General features: G+C 36.4%; 1 protein-coding gene across 1 annotated transcript in view; it reads right to left on the reverse strand.

Moving 5' to 3' along the window:
* Positions 1 to 23,400, reverse strand: part of LOC113517482 (serine/threonine-protein kinase OSR1-like) — a 34,538-nt gene that overhangs the window by 695 nt on the left and 10,443 nt on the right. The window contains exons 3-13 of the mRNA XM_031911425.2: positions 15,721 to 15,769; positions 12,206 to 12,389; positions 11,227 to 11,351; positions 10,855 to 10,948; positions 10,624 to 10,768; positions 7,012 to 7,177; positions 5,189 to 5,336; positions 2,808 to 3,010; positions 2,306 to 2,494; positions 1,059 to 1,144; positions 420 to 615 (exon numbers count right to left, since the gene is read on the reverse strand). Coding sequence (XP_031767285.1) covers positions 420 to 615; positions 1,059 to 1,144; positions 2,306 to 2,494; positions 2,808 to 3,010; positions 5,189 to 5,336; positions 7,012 to 7,177; positions 10,624 to 10,768; positions 10,855 to 10,948; positions 11,227 to 11,351; positions 12,206 to 12,389; positions 15,721 to 15,769 — 1,585 coding nt within the window. The remainder of the gene's footprint in view (positions 1 to 419; positions 616 to 1,058; positions 1,145 to 2,305; positions 2,495 to 2,807; positions 3,011 to 5,188; positions 5,337 to 7,011; positions 7,178 to 10,623; positions 10,769 to 10,854; positions 10,949 to 11,226; positions 11,352 to 12,205; positions 12,390 to 15,720; positions 15,770 to 23,400) is intronic.

Genomic DNA, 23,400 nt, shown 5'->3' on the forward strand with positions numbered 1-23,400 from the left:
AAGCGTGGCAACTACTGGCAAAACTTTCTTTATAGGAAAAGCTTATGCTCAACAATGGACAATTACATTGTCTATAGGTTACCACTTTCTACCAGGTGGGCCGTTAACTCTTTTGCCCACCTAAATTGCATAAAAAAATACAAACTTAATTTTATCTACCTTTTTCATAAGTAACAATAGTATATAATTTCGATATAAATATTAATATGATTACCACTTGTTTCTATACACAAGATACATTCAATCGAAACAATGACCTCATAATAAGATATGACAATGGATGAGGATGGCCTTTGATGTCACAGTATATTTTTTCGCCGTTTGATCAAAAAATTTTTCTTTCGAATAACATACCATTTATTTTCCAAAATAAAATTTTAGTGCACTTTTAAAAATTCTTTACATATTGTTATTCTTACCAAATGGAATGTAACAGCTTTCGCCGAAGAAGAAGACAGCTGCGCTTCAAGTAGTCTATTTAAATTCACGGATATGGGAACAGAATCCTGAGGGTCCACTAAACCAGCTCCAACTAACTCGGTGGCAATTCCTTCCGCAGTGTCCTTGCCCACAATAAACTCAAAGCGAATGTCATTCAACTCTTTACGCGCGTTCCTGAAATAAGGCAAAATTAATTACATTAAAGATTATAAGTATAATCATTTCTGTATTTCAGTATATATAAGTCTCATAGCGTCAAATCTCTAGAATTAGTGCAGGGATATATTTTATACAGGCTAATATAATATAAATATATACATTTTATATAATATTAATATTATATTTATATTTATGTTCAGTATGTTAAATTAATAAATCAATTAATTTTTTTGTTATTCATACTGTTTAGTAATATTGAAACTCAATAAATAAAGAAATAAACAGAATAAAAAATATAGTCATGGATAAGAGTTATCTTTAAAACATCCTACACTTCCACTACCATACTTCCAAAGATTATCTATTTACTTTGTGATATTGATATTTATTACTATTCTAATAGCAGTGCCACAAAATTAACAATAAAAATAAAGTGTTTCTAATCAATTATTGCTTACCTCAGTCGTAATACTAAATTTATAATGGGAGGCTCGCCTTGATCGGGCTTTACTTCGAAATTTTTTTTCTTATTGTTAGGAGATTCCTGCAAATAAATAATTACCTCATATTAAAAAAATAAGTGGAATACTTATAAAGCAAAGGACTTTATTGTTTCTCCTTAGAAGTACACCTCTAGTGAGAAAAAATAAATTCGTTTGCTGCGCTGCGCCCTTCTTTTTTTAGGCTATTTCAACTTAATAAGCAAAATTTTATCTACCTAACAGTACAAGAAACGTGAATATATCTTTATGAACAACAAAGAAGATCTTTATAAATACTAGACGTGTAAAACGTCACAATTATCTAAATATTTTAGTTACAAACAAGTGCATTTGAATTAGAAGGATAATATAGTATGCTATAAAAAAGATTATTCGATTCTGTAAGATAACCTTATGACTATTTAATTGAGTTAAATTTATTTATATCTAAAACAGAAACTGATAATTTTATAGACACAAAATTAGTCTAAAACCAATTATCAGTATTTTCAATTATCACATAATAATAGCGATAAAAATAAAAAAAGGAATATTGATAAAAAAGTCAAATATAACAATATTTATAACATATCTGACAGAACAATTGAGAAGATTGTTAATCTTATTAAAAGTTATTAAAATTTCGAAGTTTTGAAATGTGCATACTATGAACATAACCATAACCAGAACCAGAGACCAGAGAATGATATTTTATCATAAATCATACAATGAAGTTCTATCCACCAAAAATTCATATATCAAGTTTCTATTTTGAAATTTTAGTCACATTTTTGTGGTAAGTAGCCAATGTAAATACAATTTCCCGTTATAAACAACTCATCATATTACCCTAAATTACCCTTCATCTGATTGCAAATATGTATAGATTAATAACATCCGTTCAATTAGTAGTAGACAAAGTAACAATATTGTTGATTTAAATATTACATTACATGTTATGTATGCGTTTCCGTCTAGTGATAAAATAATACTATGTGTTAACTACTTGTTTTTCAACCGAACGAGGATGTTGTAAACAAAGTACAATACACTAATTCAAGTGAAGGAAACTCTAAAATAATGCTCTATATGAATATGTAATATTAAAAATTAATGCACGTCGTTCATAACTATAGACGACCGCTACCACTGTCAGATGTTTACTATTTAACAGCCTTCTGTACTTATAAAATAAAAAAAAGCATAATATTTAAAAGTCTCACCTCATCATTTTCACTGGCACTAGAATCGGCCTTTTGTAATTCGTTCATTGGCCTCTTATCTTCGCCGACTGACGAATCTTCATCGGATTCCTGGTGTTCTGCGTTTTCATCCTCTTCTTCACTCCAAACCCACTCTCCAGTGACGGTTCGGTGCAACCTCCCAGAGGCACCCGGTTGCCTTTTACTTGCCTACAAATAATAAAATTTACTATATTTGTGACTCGTAATAATAGTACAATTGCTTACAAAAGAAACATAATATTACAAGTAACGAAAAACTAAATTCATGAAAGAGAACAAATATTTAAGAAAAAAATGATATAACAACAGCTCTACATTACACACTGGCCAATATTATAAAACATTATAGGTCCAAACTGGAATTATCTTTATAACATCCATTTCTTATTTTAATTGTGTTCTCTCCCCTTTAAAAAATGTTTTCTGTGTCTTCATTCCTCAGATATACATATTAAAAAATAATTAGAACAGGATATCTTACCTTATGTACCCTGGTTTCCATGCTAGGCCCAATAGCCACTAGAGTTTGAGTTAAATACTTCCTATCCTTAGCTTTTTTGAAAAATGGATGTTTTAGTAATTCAGTGGCCGTGGGCCTTTTCGATGGGTCTTTTTGTAAGCAGTCCACTATCATTTTCCTAAAGGTTTTTCCATACGCCTTATATTGCTCTTTTTCGTCTGCCCCTGAAAAAGTAATTTTAGTAGCAGATACATGTCCATCACACCTGTCTTCTACTGAAGTAGACAGAAACAATGGTACAGCAAACGCTTCCTCCAGATTCATAAATTTATTCATACATAGACATACTCGCCAGTTACAGGTACTATTCATCTGGCCTTTTTTCAAATACCTCTATCTAGTTAATATACATCTAGTACTCATAAATACTAATATTATATAAAAATCTATAGTCTATCTCTAAATACATATATAATATATATGTATGTATAGTCGTAATGGCGAACTAAAATATGAATAGCTTTTTCTAACTCGAGTGCAACAAAATACGTGGGTGGGTCAAAAAGTTCGCAGAACGGAGGATAAAAAGTAAAAAATATAACTCAAAATATTTTTTTCTTCTCAATATATTCTTCCTTAACTCTAATACATTTATTAAATCTATCAGTTAATGTAATTTAACTTCCGAAAAAAAAAAATTGTCTTTTTTACCAAATTTGCGCTCTTCACTTCTTCATTACTGGAAAATATCTTCCCTTAAAAATAAAAAAAGAGGTTCAACCTCTTATTTTGTTTTTAAAATAACACTAGCTTGGGGTTAAATCAAGACTATAAAGCGGAGTAGGAGTGTCCAGTCTTTGTACAGCAGCCACCGCAATTTGCGGTTTGTGCTCAAGTGAATTGTCGTGCGAAAGGAGTTAAAGACCTTTAGTCAATTTTCCCCGCCTTTTCTCCCTCACTGCATTTCGCAATCTAGTAGTGCAGTTTAATGCTGTCCAGTTATAGTGATACTCTTTTATTTGTAGTCAATGAGAAAAATTTCCTCTGTATCTCAAAAATCAGAAACCATGAGTTTCCGAACTGACGGGGACACCCTGAACTTCTTCCGAGTGTTGAATCCATTTTGTACCTAAGTCCTGTTTGATCTAAGACTCGAACGATGAATCGAAGTTTCACATCCAGTCACAACCCAGCCTTAAATTTCGTCCATGTTATCACCACAGAGAGCAAAAAAAACTCGCGACAGTATTCAAATAACTACTTAGCGAAATATAGATGAGCTAAACGTTCAACATCACGACGAAAGTATTCTCATTGCTTTATTTGAATTACACGTGTAATTTAACCATAACATCAATCTAAAACCCACTTATACATATGCATACATAGCTTATTAGTACATTACAGTCGAAGCCGGAAATGAAGTAACTGACGGCTGAGTAACACATACTAACAAATAAAATTTGCAAGCGACGTCAAAAGAACGAGGTTGAGCCGATTTCAGCCGATTGTACTTTTCTCCGATTTACGCGGAAAGAATAATTTAAGCAACAACAGTGTGTATACTGTATGAAGAAAAATAGTTATAATATTTTGTTCACAATTAACGTAGATATTACGTAACATATACATAAAAAAAAACAGGTTAAGGAATCTCCATCGTTTCGAAGTCGTTTAGAAAATCTCTAAATCATTTTATTCAAGAATAAACATAACTCCAAACCCCTCTGGAAATCTCTTTCATATATTTACAAAAACTGAGGTACTTTTAACTAACTTCGAAAAAAAAAGGAAATTCTCAATTTAACTAAATTGTTTATCTAAAAAAAAAACATTTTCAAATTGGTTTAATAGAAATTTCATTAAAATCGGTTAAAAACCAAAAGCAGTCTGGTTTTTTAATTAAAATAACTGATTTAGCTACGATTGAAGTGGATATTTTTTTGGGGAACAAAATTAACTTGTAGCACTATTTCCTTTGATGTAAATGGTCACTGAATAGCGCTGTATTATATCAAATATGTTGTTCTAACGATCGCCTTGAAAAAATATAAGTAAATAAAAATACTAATTGCAAACAAAAAAAAAAGTATTTATGTACTTATTTTACAATCCATCTAATAATTAGATTTTTAAAACAATCTGACTTCCGCCTTTTTCTGGTATACTTATAATTATCACTGTAACATAAATATCTATAAAACATGACCCACGACTGACGCATCCGCTCACGTAACAAAACAATGCAAATGTATTGCAGCATTCATCATAACTGATATGGGGAGCAGAGATAAACAAAGTTACTATAAAATATATGTTACGTGAATATTATTATTATGAATAATAATGGTACCTCTGTTTATTCATCAAAGTTAACATTGCAGTTATCAATAAAAATGTACCTGTATCCAAATTTGGAGGATCATTCTGCAGAGTCAGCATTAATACCTTCATAGGTGGGTATTTATGATATGGTGCAGTCCCAGACGCCATCTCAATAGCAGTTATACCAAAAGACCAAATGTCAGCTTTGAAATCATATCCATGATCCTGTAATTATAATATTAACTAAAACAATAACTATTTAAAATTATACGCTACCTTTTTGCCCGTTACTTCGTTCATGTCAGAAATAGGAAAGCCAATAAAGCAAATTAATTTCTGCATCAAAATAAAACATATATCAGATTTAAACCGCGTCCAATTTAGTGCAATAACTTTTGCATGATATCAGAACAAACATACAGAGGGACAGACAAAATTTCTAAAAAGTATTGTTTTGGCCTCTATTTGTATTGTGAAGACCTCTCACATTATTATTTTTTGCTAAATTATCTAATGTTTCTTTTTTACTTACATATAATATTTTATTGATCTTAGAATGGCAAACAAATTGACGGCCAACCTTTTGGTAGCCGTTACCTATGGACCTTAACAATGCAATAGACATAACCGAGTATACTGTGTCGCCCGTGAAATCTTTTATACATTACTATTCCTGTGGACTAAGGTTTATGGCTTCAAACTTAAACACAACCGTGCAAACTTTACAGTGAGCTCTATTAAAACAAACTATACTTTTTTTATAACATCAATACTCTCGTATTTTAGGGGCTTGAATGCTGCATTCATGTTGCAACGCGTTTTGGCGATCTATATACTAAGGAATTTATATTAATTACTTAACTACGGAGAATGGGATATTTAATGATAAGGGAAGTTTAACCTTGTTACTATCACTTAAAGTTTGTTTTAAGCTTAAAACCTCATATAACTTTAAGCTTTGTATTTCGTTGAAGCGGTATGAAATTATAATAAGTGACATATTACAACATACTATCCAAAAAAATGCACCTAACATTCCAGAAACACAAACACAAACTAATCTATTATTTAGAATCACTTTAATTTTAAAGTAGATAAAAAAAATTTGCTTACTCATTAAATATTACTGAATTTGTTATGACAACACGATGTACAGCTGTTATTCCAAAAATTAAAAGTAGGCATAAATTCTATTTTTTTCGTATCGCGATATAAAGTAGGTAATGTTACTTCAATAGAATTATTATAAAAGATTTCGTACAAAAGTCATCGGCATGGATTTCTGCCGTAAAAGACCTATGTTTTGTATGGTTGTGTTTCGGTTTGGAATATACCATAGTAGTGAAATTACAAAGTACGAATTCATAGAACTATAGTTCGGGGAAAAAAAGGAATTGTTAATTATGGGGATGTTAGTCTTCATTGCTAAAATTATGTACATATTTATGATAAGTATGGTGGTAAAAGGGTAATAAAGTTATCAGGTCGTATAATTAAATTGTCTATATTCGAGGATTTCCCATTCTAAATATCATAAAAAATCTCATCAAGAATAATACATTATCTTGCTCTGTTCAATAGTTATTACCGCCCACATAAAACGATAATGCTATTTTCCCTTTCGGTTCACGTCATTTTTTATCAGTGAACCTTTCAGTTAGTATATAATTCGCTTAACTGTCTTAGACAGTTTGTCTATCATGTCACATTCTGTTCGAGCAGATTTTTAACAAAGTCAGCAATATCAATTAATATTCTATACTTGTATTATATACAAACTAGTAAAAAAGAGGACGAGATCATGGCATGCAAAAGTCTATTCTAATCTGTAAAATTTTAAATCTATTCTATTTAACAAATGATAATACCTTCAGAATTCTATTCAAATTTAAACACTTACTTGTTCCATAACTTCGGGTGCCATCCAGCAGGGAGTACCAACAAAAGTATGTCTAACTTTTTGTCTCGATAAATCTCTGCCTGTGGCTAGCCACGCAGATACACCAAAGTCTGCAATCTGAACAGTGCCATCTTCACCTAATAATATATTCCCCGCCTTTATGTCTCTGAAAACCAAAATAACTGATTTTCATCATTTTATATTTGATATAATATTTTTAATAAAATCTCAAATTTATCAGATTACATTACATTATTATTAATTATTTTATATAAAACTAGTTTAAAAATGACCAGTGATCAATTTCGAAAACCCTTTAATAAATACGCAAAGCACAACATATATTTATATTATAAAAAGGAAGTTTAACACATCATTTACTTAATAAAAATTAAAGTGTTCTCTAATGGATGTCCCATTACTATAATCACAGTCGGAAAAATTTGTAGTTTTATTTGAAGTACAAAATACTATTGATGGCTGTTATCATTACTAACACTCTAAGTGTAAAAGTTCATTCGTTTGTTACTTGTTGGAGCTTTAATTTCTAAACCAATAGTCATGAATATTGGTATAGAAAAAAATTGGTATAGGCTACTTTTATCCCTAGCAAAGCTGTTATAATATAAATGCAATTCAACTAACCAGATCTGTACAAATAATGTTTTTTTTATACAACTTAGAATGGCAAACAAGCTGAGGTGGGCCACCTGATGGAAAATGATAATCGTCGCCTATAGACATGAACAATACCATGGGCATAACAGAATATACTGTTTCACCCATGATACCCCCCATGCGTTGTTATTCCTGAGGACTCAGGTGTTATTCCTCTGTACCCTGTAAATTCACGCCATATCCCATCCTTCAAACCGAAACTCAGCCATGCAAACACAACTACTTTACAGTCAAAACACGAATGGGACAGAGGTACCCTAGCAAACGACTTTTGTACAGTCTCCCTATGGTAAAATGTAGATGTATATTTGATTAAATAGTACTTTATAAATTCTATCTTAAAAAATTACCATTGCTATAACCAACGTTACAATTATATAGTTTATTTGATAAACTAAATTAATAATCAATCAAGCATAGGGACTAACGCGAATAACAAATATATAACTTTCGCTGTTATAAATTATTACATGCATTCGCAACGCCAATCACTGACAAGTTAGTTATAACTACGTGGTCAATGAATTATCAGCCACTTAGAGCTATTTATCGGAACAAATTATGTATGATGTTGTAAAACGTGAGTTTGGAATCTTAATTTATTCACACATAAATTTAAGTACATTGAATTCGTATGAAATGTTAAAAAAATGTCAATATGTACTGATTACAAGTTATGTCGCTATGCCATTTCTGTTCAATGTGAATGTAGCGAATCAAAAACAATATAATAAAAACATGAACTCAATCATTGTAAATCAACAAGTATTCGCTTGTTATTGTATACAGATAATAATTCGTTTATGCACTATTCTATCTAAACTAAAGGAAGATATAATTTTTCTACCAACTCCAAAAAAAGGAGAAAGTTTTCGTTTCGGTCGGTTCATTCACTGATGGAAGTCATTTACAAAGCATTTAAAGTCGTCACTCTATCAAGAGAGTACCTCAAGTACCTTTCTACCCCATCGGTTATCGGTTCTTCGAGCTATGTGATCAGCTCATTGCCACTTCAGCTTGCTTATCATTAGTTTTATAATGTTCATAATTCAATGACGCCTAATCGGTTAAACGGATTTAAATGAAACTTGGTACACGGGTAGATTATATCCTAATTTAATACCTACTTTACGTATTGATCGATTCATTCGGGCAAAATTGCGGGAAACAACTATTTATACACACATACATTAAACTAAAAGATAACTTGGCAAATTCAATTGCAAAATGTTTAATAATTCAGTGATTTTCATATAAACATAAAACATAATAAAGGTTTATGCCTTTAAGGTATGGTATAAGGTTGCGCACACAGAAATTAATAACAAAATAAAAAACACGCCGTTTTGCGGAAGCACAAATATTATTATATATTCGCAACGTATGAAATTCGCAACAGGTATAGATATATAATTTACAGAGCATTAGAATGTTTATACTACATAGCATGTTTTCACATTAGACTTTTACAATTCGCATCTACAGAAACCAGAAAATTTTAATATTCGCTGCACGAATTTAATTAACAGAACATTAAGTACATATATGTACTTAATACTCTGTTAAATAAATTCGTGTGATAATGAAGTAAGTAATGTAAGGTAAGTAAGTAGTAACACTATATTTAGTCACTTTTCTTCATCCCCAGGATATTGTAAGACATAGCTAAGGGAAGAAAATACCATACACGAATGCAAGAAAAAGACAACTCGAAAGAATACCCTATACCTAGTCGCCTGATCAACGTAGTATTGGAAATACATATGTCCAATAGTGGGCTCATAATAGGTCAAGTAAATACATATAATTTCTAACAAATAGAGCAATGGTTATTACCTTAACTTTGACAGTCAAAATTAGTAGTTTTATCGTCAATATAAATACATAGCCAAAAACTCTACATCAGTAAGCGTCACAAATACAATCAAAATATAAAATTATTTTAAAACTTTTATGCGTAATTGCGATTCAAATTTTTTTAACGCTCAGTAAACTAGTAAATAAGCACGCAACAACAATACAGAATATCTATACTAATATTATAAAGATGAAATATTTGATTGTTTCTAATGGATAAACTCGTAAACTACTCAACCGATTTTAAAATTCTTCCATTTATATAAAGCTACAGTATCAACATAGGCTATATGTTGCTTTCGATAATTCTATCTACCCGTGCGACACCGAACCGTATCGCTATTTTATTACAAAATGGCATTAATAACAAAAACCTATTACTATACATTTCGAATACAGATGTAATACCATTCTTATTAATATACATTCCGAAAGAGTTTATTTGTGACCTTGTCTACCTCATGAAGTCTAAACGACTCAATCAATCTTCATGAAATTAGGTATACACATAGTGCTAGGACTAGGTGCAGTAATTAACATATCTCAGAAACACAGGTGAAGTCACATGTAAAAACTTATAATTATATAATTTAAAAAACCATGAGTGTTCATAAATATAATATTATATAAGTAACAATGATTGGTATTGACCTAAGTAGAGCAAATTGCAACTTTTCAAAAATTTCAATTTCAAAATAATTATATATAATAGTATGCACATTATATGCCAAACATGTTTTTTATTTATAATACAGTGAACACTCTATATAAGCAACCTCTCTATAAGCAACATTCTTTATATTTTATTTATTTTATTCAGCTTAGTTAGTAAAAGAAATAAGTAAAAATATTTTCCAGGCAGTAAGTATTTTTATACTCCTTTTTTGCCTGTAAGCAACTTTTCTGATTAAGAAATTTATTTATTGAAATTGCTTTAAATGAGTTGCTATATAGAGCATTCACTATTTAAGAAATATATAAAATATAGAATAAACAAAATAATGTACAATCGCTAGTAGAAAAATAACATAGTTTATCATTATACTCATACATACTAAAAACTATGAAAACACTAACCTGTGTATTTGTCCGTTACTATGAAAGTATTCTAACCCCTTCAAAACTTCCTTAAGGACAGTAGCAATTGTTGCCTCATCAAATACTCCATGTTTACAATTGCTCACTTTCATCTTATGCTTAATAACATCTAAGAGGCTACCACCTAAAAATAAATTACTTTAGTTACACAAGGTAATTAGAAAAAGAATTATGTATATTAATACAATATGTAAGTACACTTTCAATTACCTTCTAGTAGCCGCAACACTAACCACAATTCATCGTTCACTACAAAACTTGTATAGTATGTCACAACATTTTCATGATTACAACTTGACATGGCCTGTGAAAAAAATATACATTGTAAACATTATTTATTACATACAATTGATATATATACAGAAAAATCTATTGCCGAACCGTCATAAGCACATCTATTTTGAATAGTTGCTCCTTTTGGACTAACACTTTTTCATTATTTTTGGATTAAAAAATCTGTACATAATAATGAGAATAAGTGAGTAAGACAAAAGACAGTAACCATGCGAAACCAGGGCATTCATATAAAATATTGGGCAAAATGCTAATCAATTATTAAATATGTAATAAATTAATAAAGACCTGTATTTCTTTTAGAAGCTCGTCCATTGAAGTATTCCATTTTTCCAAGTTTATCCTCTTGATCGCACATTTTTCACCACGGGGTTTACAATATGCTCCATACACAACCGCAGTAGCACCAACACCTATGAATTAAAAATGGAACAATAAATTTACAATTCAAAAATATTAATTGTATTATGCATTCAATTTATTTACCTTAGATATTTATGATTGCCAATAAATATCTACTTATTATATAATTTTCAGCAACAGGCTTTAGTAAAATAATTAAAATTTGTACCTAAATACTGAATAATTATAAATATTCACTTTAGATAAAAGTAAACCACAAATGATCAGTCACTTTCAAAAACCTAACTTTGATAATTACTGTAAAAGTCTATCGTTATGTTTTCACTGATGTGGTTAATAAAAAGTTTATTTGACTCTTATCAAAAGAATCAACAACTAATAAAATAAGGAACCTGAAGCCGTACGGGGACCCGAAATAGTTAATAATACATTTTATTTAGTGCAGCCCTATTTAGAATAGACGGTTTTTAATATTAGCATATTAAAAACAGTACAAATAAATATTAGATATTAATTTTAAAATATTGCTATACCTAGCAATTTAATTAAAGGATATTAAAAATATATATGTTTAGACAACTTGTACACGCCGCTAGTTAAACAAGCCGCTGTCACTAAAGTGCTTGAAACATATTCGCATATGAGATTATTTGAATAATATAATAAAAATAATATAAATCTCTAATTAATATTTAAAAAAAATTAATATTATTATATTAAGACAATTTTATTTTTGAAGTCGGCAAAATGTAAAAAATTGAAAATGACATTTCAATATCATATGGAATTTGACAGATTAGCCAAGTCGCCGCCTGGTAAATAATATTACTGAATATATACCTGTTCGCTTATTTATATTTTATCTAAACTGTATATTAATATAAAATGATTAAATATAACATACCAATAACATCACGTAATTCGTAATCATCCTGACTATTTGGCCACGGGTATGAAGGATTCGCACTGACCGCCATTTTGCGACTGAATAAATTTCCGATTCCTACAGCAGCACTTCCGATTGACAGACGTGCGGCTTTAGCGTACGACGATAGAGTTGTGAGGCGGTCGCAAGCTCCGAAAGATTTCTAGAAGTTGTAATAAAAAATAAATTAAATTTTAGAGTAAGAAATTAATTAAGTGTTTAAAAATGTTTATAAATAGACAGCGTCCTCTATTAGTTATATAAGTATAACCTAAATATTTAATTTGTGTATGTTAGGCATAGATGGCGCATAATCATTAAAAGCTATAACAGGAAACAAAGCACAGATATTTAAAGCACACTTAATGCACCTAGATTTTTTCCTATGCACCTAAATTCGTATTCAATCATTTCATTATAAAGTTATTTATTAAATTGGTTCTATCCTTAAGGTATTAGTCCCTATTACTTAATTTAATACATCGCATGACTGCATCACGTCTAACACAAAAAATGTTTGTATGAAACCTATACAATTACATCAAATTTAAAAACTTTATAGTATAAATAGATACAATCGTTTATAATACCTATCAATATTAATATTTTGAACACAGGCATCTTTGTATATTGTATATTTTTATATTTCTAAACATACGTAGTTACATTAATTTTCCAAATTCGGTAATACAAAAGCAGTGTTGGCTCTTAGTCTCTCGAAGAGTACCTAGTATGTAATAACTACAAATGCAGCTTATTATTCTTTCTTTTTTTTTAATCATAAAAGTACATTTTAGTATGCCTACGAAATAGTTACCAAACTCTATAAACGTCTGTAACACACCTGAGGAGAGACGTACGCTTTGCCTGTCCAATAAAACTTTCTTTTTTAATTTAACTTTTTTATCAACCATATTTTTGTATCAGCCCTATCGTACCCTAATTTCCTAAAATTAAGGGATAATTAGCTAGAAATTTTCTGATGGCAAGCAAACATATCGACGAGATCTAGGAAACATAATATTTTTGGTGAATGGATAATGCCGTAGCTACCGGAGAGCTAAACGGTGCCACGGGGCCCCCAAGCTCAGAAGACCCCTCGAACTCTAACTTACAAAATATAAGTTGAACAAGTGAATTTTTTTCCATATTCGGAATATACATAAATCAGATTCATTTAAATATAACTACATATTTATATTTTGACTTATATTGATAAAATTTTAAACATTGGTTCCGTATTCGTCGTGTTCCGAACTCTACATACGATTTGTTGTAACCCAGACTCGTCGTAAAACGTAGGTATAATCGTTCAAGAAAGTAATGCTATTAAGTTAAATATAATGATTCCATATACAAAAGGTGCTCAAAGGGACCCTATTAACGTGCCTTCGCTGTCTGAGTGTCTACCACAGAACTGTATTTTTTCAACGGTAATAGGTAGATATATTCTTTTATTTTCATAAAATAGCTTTCATTACTTTAAAAAAAAAAGGCCGACAGCGCACCTGCAATGCCGTTGGTATTGTAGGTGATCATGGGCGACGGTAGTCACTTACTATCAGGTGAGCCGCATGCTCGTTTGCCCGTTTTGTAAATAAAAAACGTTGTATTTGGTTATTAATTTTATTATAGAGTCGACTGTATTACAACAAATCTGATGTATTACATCGAATTCGGAACACAACGAATACGGAATAAAGGATTTTAAATAGTTTTATTGAAGCCCCCAGGGCCTTGGGTTACCTAGCTACGCCACTGATAAAATGATACCCGTCTAAGCTATCAGTATTCACTGGCAGAGGACCAGTGAGGAATGATAGATGAGAATGAAGGCATGTCAGTTGGCTCATCACGACGAATTTAACAATAATATATCACGATGGTTTCCAGAGGGAACCGTGTAGAAGTCGACCTAACAGCGTATATTACTAGCATAGGGAATTAACGTCCACATTAATAACAACCCCTCCCCCCTCATATGAGGTTGACCTCTATATGGTTCCCCGATGGTTCCCTGGTTTCCCTCCCAGCAAAGATATATTAAATAAAGGTATATAGGGGTCAAGCTGACAATATGAGGAGTATATGGGGGTTCTTTCCTTTATAACCCATAGATATGTGGTGGAGAGTCCCATTTACCTTGCAAAAAACGACCTTCTCACAGTCTCCACTGAAAACAACCATTATTATTTTTTGGGAACTTTGTCACGATACTTCGTCTTCGTCTATTTGACATGACCTCTTACCTCTCTGGTGCCCAACTAGTGAATACCAATAGTATAGTTAAGGATACCGTTACATTTTCATCGTTAAAAAATAAACTTAAAGCTATTTATTTACAAGTGTTTTGCCTATCTGTGGAAAAAAGAAAAAAAGTAATGGGCGTGAATAACTAAGAGACACATTAAAAAAATATTAACGAAATGAGAATGGAATGGTTCTTCTGTCCACGCTATCGATATATACTTCCAGGATACCAGCGAGTGGTTATTGATAAGGATAAAGTCAGGTTAGTTAGCCATCCTAGTGATTTCAATAGGAATAACTACGACAGTTTCCAGGGATATCGTATGAAGATCTACTTGAAATGGTATATAGATATGCTAGCAGTGAGATAGTTCTCATTGCTAGCAATTGTTGAGGTAGCTATTATTTGAACCTAAAGGGGAGTTTAGTACCTTTCTTTTAGATTCAAATAATAGCTAGATAGTTTAGATGGATACCCTGAGGAAACTCTATTACGTCCTTTTAAAATAACTATTATATACCTACAAATCTAGAAAAACATCTATAGGTATGTCCTATTTAAGATCTCTAAATAGATAATGTATACATAGGAGATATTTATACAATATATTAATACAGGGGTCAGTAGAATCCAAAATACGAAATTTAGAAATTTTGTCTGTTTGTCTGTCTGTATTTTTCTTCCGGCATCACGCAAAAGATATCGCATCAAATTAGATACCATTTTCACAGTTGTGTTCCTCAAGGGTCTAAGGTAAAATATTATATAAATGGTTTTATTTCTATATCTATGATACGTCATCTAAATGTTATCTAATTCATTTATTTTCCTACTTCTAATATCCACAAGTACGAAATAGCGGATAAAAAGCTAATAAAATAATAAAAATTCAAAAACAATTTTAAGCAGTAAATAGACAATAAATAGTATTAACATATGTTTTTCATGCCACTGAAATGAGCATAATATAAATCACCTTATTCTAACAACGGGTATCTGACAAATTCAGTACATATTACATTTATAAAAATAGTGGGGGGAAGATAGTAGGAGGTAGATACCTTGCCTAACTAGCACAAAGCGGTCGTAACCTAGAACTCGAAAGTAGTAGAGATGGCATTGAATAGCCACATTGCACAGCAGTTTTAGAGCGAAGCCACACTGAACGAACGAAGTGAACGATTTACAGAAGTCCTCAGAACAACGTTTTAAAAAAATATTCATTTCAATAAAAAATACATACCTGTCTGTAAATCCCATGAACACCGGGTGTTATTACATCAGTATGATTACTGCAAAACAAGAGTATTTAAGTTATTTAATAGTAATTAATAAGAAATGTCATAGGAATTGGGCAGTTCTGATAATACACGTTTAAAAAAATCTGATAACAAATAACCAAATAAATAACCCAGAATACTTAGATCCAAATTATTAAAAAAATTACTGTTCCTAAAGTGGTCGAATTGAGAATCGAGCCCGGAACTACATTTAAGTAACGCAACGTAGCTGCTGTTATGATGTTTATATTGTAATCCGACAATCATCATCATCGTTATATCAGCCGTTAACTATCCACAGCTAAATATAGGCCTCCCTCTTAGAGAATTAGCAGGCGGATAGGCAACCGCAGTTAGATTTTGGTGACGCTGTTACCCATTTCTTGGCCATTCAATTCGCTTCTTACGATATCCACGGGAAAGGAAGCGGTAGTCTATTTTATGCCGGGACCATACGGCTAATGCTGACATTTGAATTTGATAATGAATATATAAAATTAATGATAATATACATCATGAATAATGACAATGTTGTGATTATTCATTATGTATATTTGTGATGACATTATATTATGTAAATATGTACACAGTACTTTCTATTACTGATTAAAAGTCTGTAGTAAGTTTTGTGCTGTCATAAGTATTATTGTTCGCGACATTATTTGTATATATCGTAATTTATAGTTGTTAAGTCCTAGTTAATCGTTCTGTATTCTGTTATTTTACATAGATTTACATAGATTTAAGATAGTGTAAGTTAAATAAAGTATTCCTTTGCGTGTTGTCGTTATTACCTACGAATAGAAATTGTAATAATAAATAGAATTAAGAAATTGTAAATTGAAATAAAATAAATAAATAGACGCTATAGAGTACCGATCTGAAGAGACACGCGTCTCGTTCATTTTCGCCCCGTCCCGCTCGCACAGATCGCTATCGCGAGTTGGAAACATTATCGTGCGAGCGGGCGGGTATAAAGATAGGCCGCCTCCCGTCGAGCGGCATTCGCTTCCGGGCAGCGACGCACTACACTCGAGAAGAAATAGGACAAGAAGAAAAAATACTCTCTTCAGACGGTACCGGAGGCTTCAGAATAGTAATCGCTGTGTTTCACTCCAGCCTGAACCAACGCCCCTACAGTCCACGCTCACCGAACGGCAGTCCACACCGTTCATCGTGGTCCTTCGAGAAGCCGGATTGCTGGAGGAACACCGTGGTCCTTCGAGAAGCCGGATTGCTGGAGGAACACCGTGGTCCTTCGAGAAGCCGGATTGCTGGAGGAACACCGTTGGTACATCGAGAAGCCGGATCGCTGGAGGAAGACCATTCTGAAGCCGGATCGCTGAAATGCCGACTACGAGAAACATGAAGTCGTCGCAACAAAAAATCGCCGTCACCGAAGCCACAACGTCCGCCGCCACCACGTCGACTACGACCGCCGGAACGCTGTCCGTCGCTGCCACGCCGTCCGTTGCTGCCACCACGTCGTCTGCGGCTGTCAGAATGCCTTCTGTCGCTGCCACGTCGTCTACCGCCGCCACCACATCGACTACGAACACGTCCGGCGATACGACGACCACAGGAGCCACGGAGACTACCGAAGCCACAGGAACGACAGAGGAGACAGCAAGGAAGAAGGAACCGAAGCACGGCACGGCACGCACGGTTCGCACCACGGCCTCGCAGAAGAAGAAGGCTCTGGCCAAGGCACGGGAGGAGCTACTTCGAAAGGAGGTGGAATTGGCTGCCGCACGTGTCGCCGCCCTGGAAGCCGAATCAGAGGACGACGAGGAAGTAGAAGACGACGACGCTACCGTCAGAAGAGAACGAACGTCGGATTGGGTTCATCGAAGCACGCTGGCACTCACGATGGAGCCGCATGTACCAGAGATAGAAGAAGTCACCGGCAAGCGTCAGGGGTTCGTCCCATCGAGACCCGTTGAAGAGGATTCGAGAGCGCCGCCGCCACAGCCGAGCAGCGACGCACTTCACCGGGACCACGCACGCCACGTTGACCCACATGCCGCCATGCCTACGATAGCAGCAGCGATGCAGTCGATGAAGAAAGAAGAACCGGTGCTGAAGGTGGGCATCGATTGCAATGAGTTTGCGATCGCCATGCAGATGGCCGCTCGCAACATACTGCCCTCCACAGCGTCAAGAGTCACCGAGTTGCCAGTCTTCAATGGATCGTCGAGCGAGTGGTTACCATGGAAGATGGCCTATGAAGAGAGCGCAAGTCAACTCACAGAACAAGAGAACCTAGCAAGACTGCGCAGAAGTTTGAAGGGGGCCGCAAAGGACGCGGCACGCTCCCTATTCGTCGGGTCTACGACCGCAGAAGAAGTGATGAAGATGTTAGCCGCGAGGTTCGGCCGCCCTGGAGCACTCGTCACAGCCGAACTGAACAAACTCCGCGCGCTACCACGACTCTCGGACAACGCAAGAGACGTCTGCCTCTTCGCAAGCAAGGTGCAGAACGTCGTCGCCACGATACGAGTGCTGAACAAGAGTCACTACCTATACAACGAAGAAATAGTGAGAAACGTCACAGAGAAGATGCCGTCGGTACTACGCTTCAAGTACTACGATTTCGCCAACGACCAACCGGAGGGACAACCGGACCTCATAACACTCTCTCAGTTCCTGCAAAGGACCGCCGCACGATGTGGAAACTTCGCCCCCGCCGAGGAGATACCGTCCGAAGACCGGCGGGAGTCCGCTCCTAGGAAGACGGCGAAGACATACACGACGCAGGAGAAACCCGCTACACCACCGTGCCCGATGTGTCGACGAGAGGGACACGCTCCATCGGACTGCAAGACGATGAAGGAAGCGGACACATCGGCGAGATGGGAGCTAGCGAAGACTCATAGGCTGTGTTTCCGCTGCCTCAAAGTAAGAAGATTTCGCCACGCCTGCAAGAGCAAGAGATGTGGAGTGGATGAGTGCACGCAGACTCATCACCCTCTGCTGCACACCACGCGACAACAGCCGGAGAATGAAGTGACAACACACGTCGTCGAGGACAAGTCCGCCGCAGTCGCCGCATCGGCAAGGGAAAACGACAAGATCGCGTTCCTGAAGATCCTGCCGATACGAGTCACCGGTCCCACGGGAACGTGCGACACCTACGCGCTACTGGACGACGGGTCGACTTGCACCATCATCGAGACGACGGTGGCGGAGCGAATCGGTGCTACGGGTCCCCCCGCACCATTCTACATGGAAGGTGTGGCCGGGGCACGGATTAACGCAGCTCAATCGACGCGTGTTCACTTCAAGATCCGCGGGCGGAATTCGCAAGAATACACAGTGGGGGCACGGACGATGGACAGACTGCAGTTATCACCGCAGTCGGTACCGCGCAGCGTCATCAAGGGCTGTCCACATCTGCGGGACATAGAGAGGGAATTGGTCTACGAAGAGGGCAAACCGACGGTACTGTTGGGGCAAGACAACTGGCACCTACTGCTGGCCCACGAAGTCAGAAGAGGATCCGACACGCAGCCGGTCGCATCACTCACCGACCTGGGATGGGTACTGCACGGTACGAGTCGCGGCAGGACAAGACAGCAGGTGCACAGAATCAGCCACATAGTAACGACACACGAAGAGGAACAATCGATAGAAGAAATGATGAAGCAACATTTCGCGCTCGAATCGCTGGGGATCGCACCGAAGAGGTCTTACAATGAAGAGGAACGTCGCGCCCTAAGCATCTTAGAGGAGAAAACTCGTCCGTTACCGGCGGGAGGATACGAGACGGGGTTATTATGGAAGAAGGACGACCCTGTGCCGCCGGACAACTACGACTCGACGATGCGACGTCTCCGACCGGTCGAAAGGAATTTCGACAAAAACGAAGAACAGTGGCCGCGTGAAGATAGTACGAGCGACGATAGTCAAGCGGAAACGGGAGAAGAACGCGTACACAAGCTACAGAACGCGACGCAGTTATCCATAGCATTACCCGATCCGTCACGTTTTTCTAATTGGTTGAAACTTGTTCGCAGTTCAGCACGGGTGTTGCAGTTCATCGACCTCCTGCGACCGACCAGTCAACGCTGTACCGCCATCCGAAAAAGAAACAAGAAGAAAGAGAGCGCCGACCCCACTTGGACCCGCACGAAGAAAGTCGATAGAGAGAAGACGAAGATGAAAATCAAGAACAGCAATAGTCCATCTGTGTGTTTCATCCCCATAGACACACACTACCTCGATCGCGCGCGACGGCTATGGATTCGCGCGATACAACAAGAGGCGTTCGGCGACGAAATCGCAGTATTGAAACAAGGGAAACAGCTGCCGTCATCCAGTCGACTCATACAGCTGTCAGTCGTCATAGACAACGACGACATTCTGCGACTTCGATCGAGAATAGCGGCCGCCGCCGATTTGTCAGCCGAGCAACGAGAGCCCCCCATCGTCGACGGAAACCACACCTGGGTGCGCCTATACATCGCATGGGTGCATCGGAAACTTCACCACGGCGGCTTCGAGATCACCACGAACGAGGTGCGACAACACTTGTGGGTGTTGCGCCTACGACACGCCGTCCGCAGTGAACTGAAGAGGTGTCAGCTGTGCCGCCTACGAAGAGCAAGACCGGCGCAGCCATCAACGGGCAACCATCCACATAGCAGGCTGGCGCATCATCAACGACCGTTCACGTTCACCGGCCTAGACTACTTCGGGCCTATGACCGTGACAGTGGGCCGCACTCACCAGAAGCGGTACGGAGTGCTCTTCACCTGCCTAACGACGCGCGCAGTCCACCTAGAAATCGCCGGCAGCCTCAGCACGGACTCCGCCATAATGGCCCTGCGGCGCTTCATAAGCCGCAGAGGGTGTCCCACGGAATTATGGTCCGACCAAGGCACCAACCTCAAAGGTGCTGACGTCGAACTGAAGAAAGCAGCCGAGGAAGCCATCCAAGAAGAGTCATCAGTCCATTTCATCCGGTGGCGCTACATTCCCCAGAGCGCACCCTTCATGGGAGGTGCGTGGGAACGGCTGGTGCGTAGCGTGAAGACCGCACTAGCCGCCACGTTGAACGAGCGGGCCCCCAAGGAAGAGGTCCTCCACACTCTGCTGGTCGAGGTCGAGCACACCCTCAATAGTCGACCGCTAACCCACGTGTCAACATCGGCAGACGACGACAGCGCCCTAACCCCCAATCACTTCATATTGGGCGGTCCATCGCGCGTCCCACTGCCAGGCAGCTTCACAGAGAGCGACGCGGCGGGACACAAGGAGTGGCGTGCCAGCCAGAGGCTAGCTGATTGCTTCTGGAACCGGTGGGTGAAGGAGTACCTACCCGAGTTGCAACACCGGCGGGAGCCCCGAGCTACACACGGAGCCATCAAAATGGACGACCTGGTCCTGATAGCTGATGGGACCTTGCCTCGCAACACATGGCCGCGAGGCGTGGTGGTGGCGACCTACCCTGGACCAGACGGCGAGATCCGAGCAGTCGACGTGCGGACGAACAAGGGCATCCTACGGCGACCCACTAAGAAGCTGATCATACTGCCCACATCGACATCGAGCGACGCGAACACGAGTTAACTCCAGCTACGAGAGCTGCGGCGGGAGATTATGTTCGCGACATTATTTGTATATATCGTAATTTATAGTTGTTAAGTCCTAGTTAATCGTTCTGTATTCTGTTATTTTACATAGATTTACATAGATTTAAGATAGTGTAAGTTAAATAAAGTATTCCTTTGCGTGTTGTCGTTATTACCTACGAATAGAAATTGTAATAATAAATAGAATTAAGAAATTGTAAATTGAAATAAAATAAATAAATAGACGCTATAGAGTACCGATCTGAAGAGACACGCGTCTCGTTCATTTTCGCCCCGTCCCGCTCGCACAGATCGCTATCGCGAGTTGGAAACATTATCGTGCGAGCGGGCGGGTATAAAGATAGGCCGCCTCCCGTCGAGCGGCATTCGCTTCCGGGCAGCGACGCACTACACTCGAGAAGAAATAGGACAAGAAGAAAAAATACTCTCTTCAGACGGTACCGGAGGCTACAGAATAGTAATCGCTGTGTTTCACTCCAGCCTGAACCAACGCCCCTACAGTCCACGCTCACCGAACGGCAGTCCACACCGTTCAATTATAAATCAAAATTACTGGTTATAGCACAATTTAAGTCGGTTTTTTGGAATACAATAATATTTTAAGCTCTATGTAAAGACCTGTGAAGTCACTTCTTAAAATCTTTATAATTATTTAGATGATTAATATGTTACTTAAAACACTAGAAAGACTGAAATTTTCTCCCACCACAAAAGTGGTTCAGCGGTCTTTTGTCCATATTAGAGAATCATCGCTCTATCATCATTACCATTACCAATCATCATCATCATCAGATGATGATGATTGGTAATAGTGTTGAAATTGCAATCATAGATTTTGTCAGCGAATTGCTAAGCTCAAGTGCCTATTTGTCACTTTATCAAATAAAACTTATCTCAAAAAGTGACAAATCAATTTATATTTAATAAAAAACAATAAAGAGTATTTATTAACCTATTTATTTATGGCTGCAAGATCCAATATATCATATAAAAAAAAACAGTTATCTTCTTGATGGTACCTTGACACTGTACAAGTTTGTTCCGGCCAAAAACATTAGCGGCATACTAGTAGAGCGTAGACTCTATAATATAGAGCGTTCATTTAAAAGCTTTCCCAAAAACAGGTTAACTTTTTTACATATGTGTTCATAAATCGGGTTACTAGTATATACAGTTAATACTAATAACTGAAATTGAAAAATAAAAATGATACAAAATTCTTATGAATATATTTGAAAAAATAAGATAAACAGTCCATAATATTACTTGAATGTATCTAAGTATAGACATAAAATAAAAAGGTGCCACGTACGGCAACAATCTCTTTCCTTTCCCGTGGGTGTCGTAAGAGGCGACTAAGAAAACTTGATAGTTGAGGGATGGGCAGTAACGTCCCTCTTAAAACATTACTAAAGCTTAGCTGCAGTTGCCAACCCGACTGTCAAGCATGGTAACTACTGGCAAAACTCCTTAACGAAAAGACCTATGTTCAGCAGTAGACCGACTGATGATGATAGACATAAAATATATTTTCGATTTTAAATCTGGTCACCATTTTAATTAATATGTGATTATTAATTTATAATCAATTAATATACTTATATCAGAAACAAATTATACAAATACAAATTTCAAAAATCGATTTTATCTAGGAGCAACACTAAAAACGCGTTTTATTTTGTTTTGAAAATATTTGTTAGCTTAAACGTTAAATTGACTCAATTTTAACAGGTTTTTTATACTCGATGATCTATTTATATAATCTAAGTAGTAGAGTTATAAAATGTGACCGTTTTATGTATTGTCTTTATGCTATTGACGTGTTTAGGTATATAGTTATCGTCACATACCTCAATAACTCAGATACAAATAATAACAAATTTGTGACATGATAGTATATATATATATATATATATATATATATATATATATATATATATATATATATATAGTCTATCGTGGACCTATAAAAGAGAAATAAAACAATCAGCTGTCAGTCGACTTGATTTCTTTAGACATTTTGAACAATATCATCATAATTGAACAAAA

The sequence above is a fragment of the Galleria mellonella genome, unplaced genomic scaffold, assembly GCF_026898425.1.
Source record: "Galleria mellonella isolate WM207_F2 unplaced genomic scaffold, CSIRO_AGI_GalMel_v1 utg33, whole genome shotgun sequence".
NCBI lineage: Eukaryota > Metazoa > Arthropoda > Insecta > Lepidoptera > Pyralidae > Galleria > Galleria mellonella.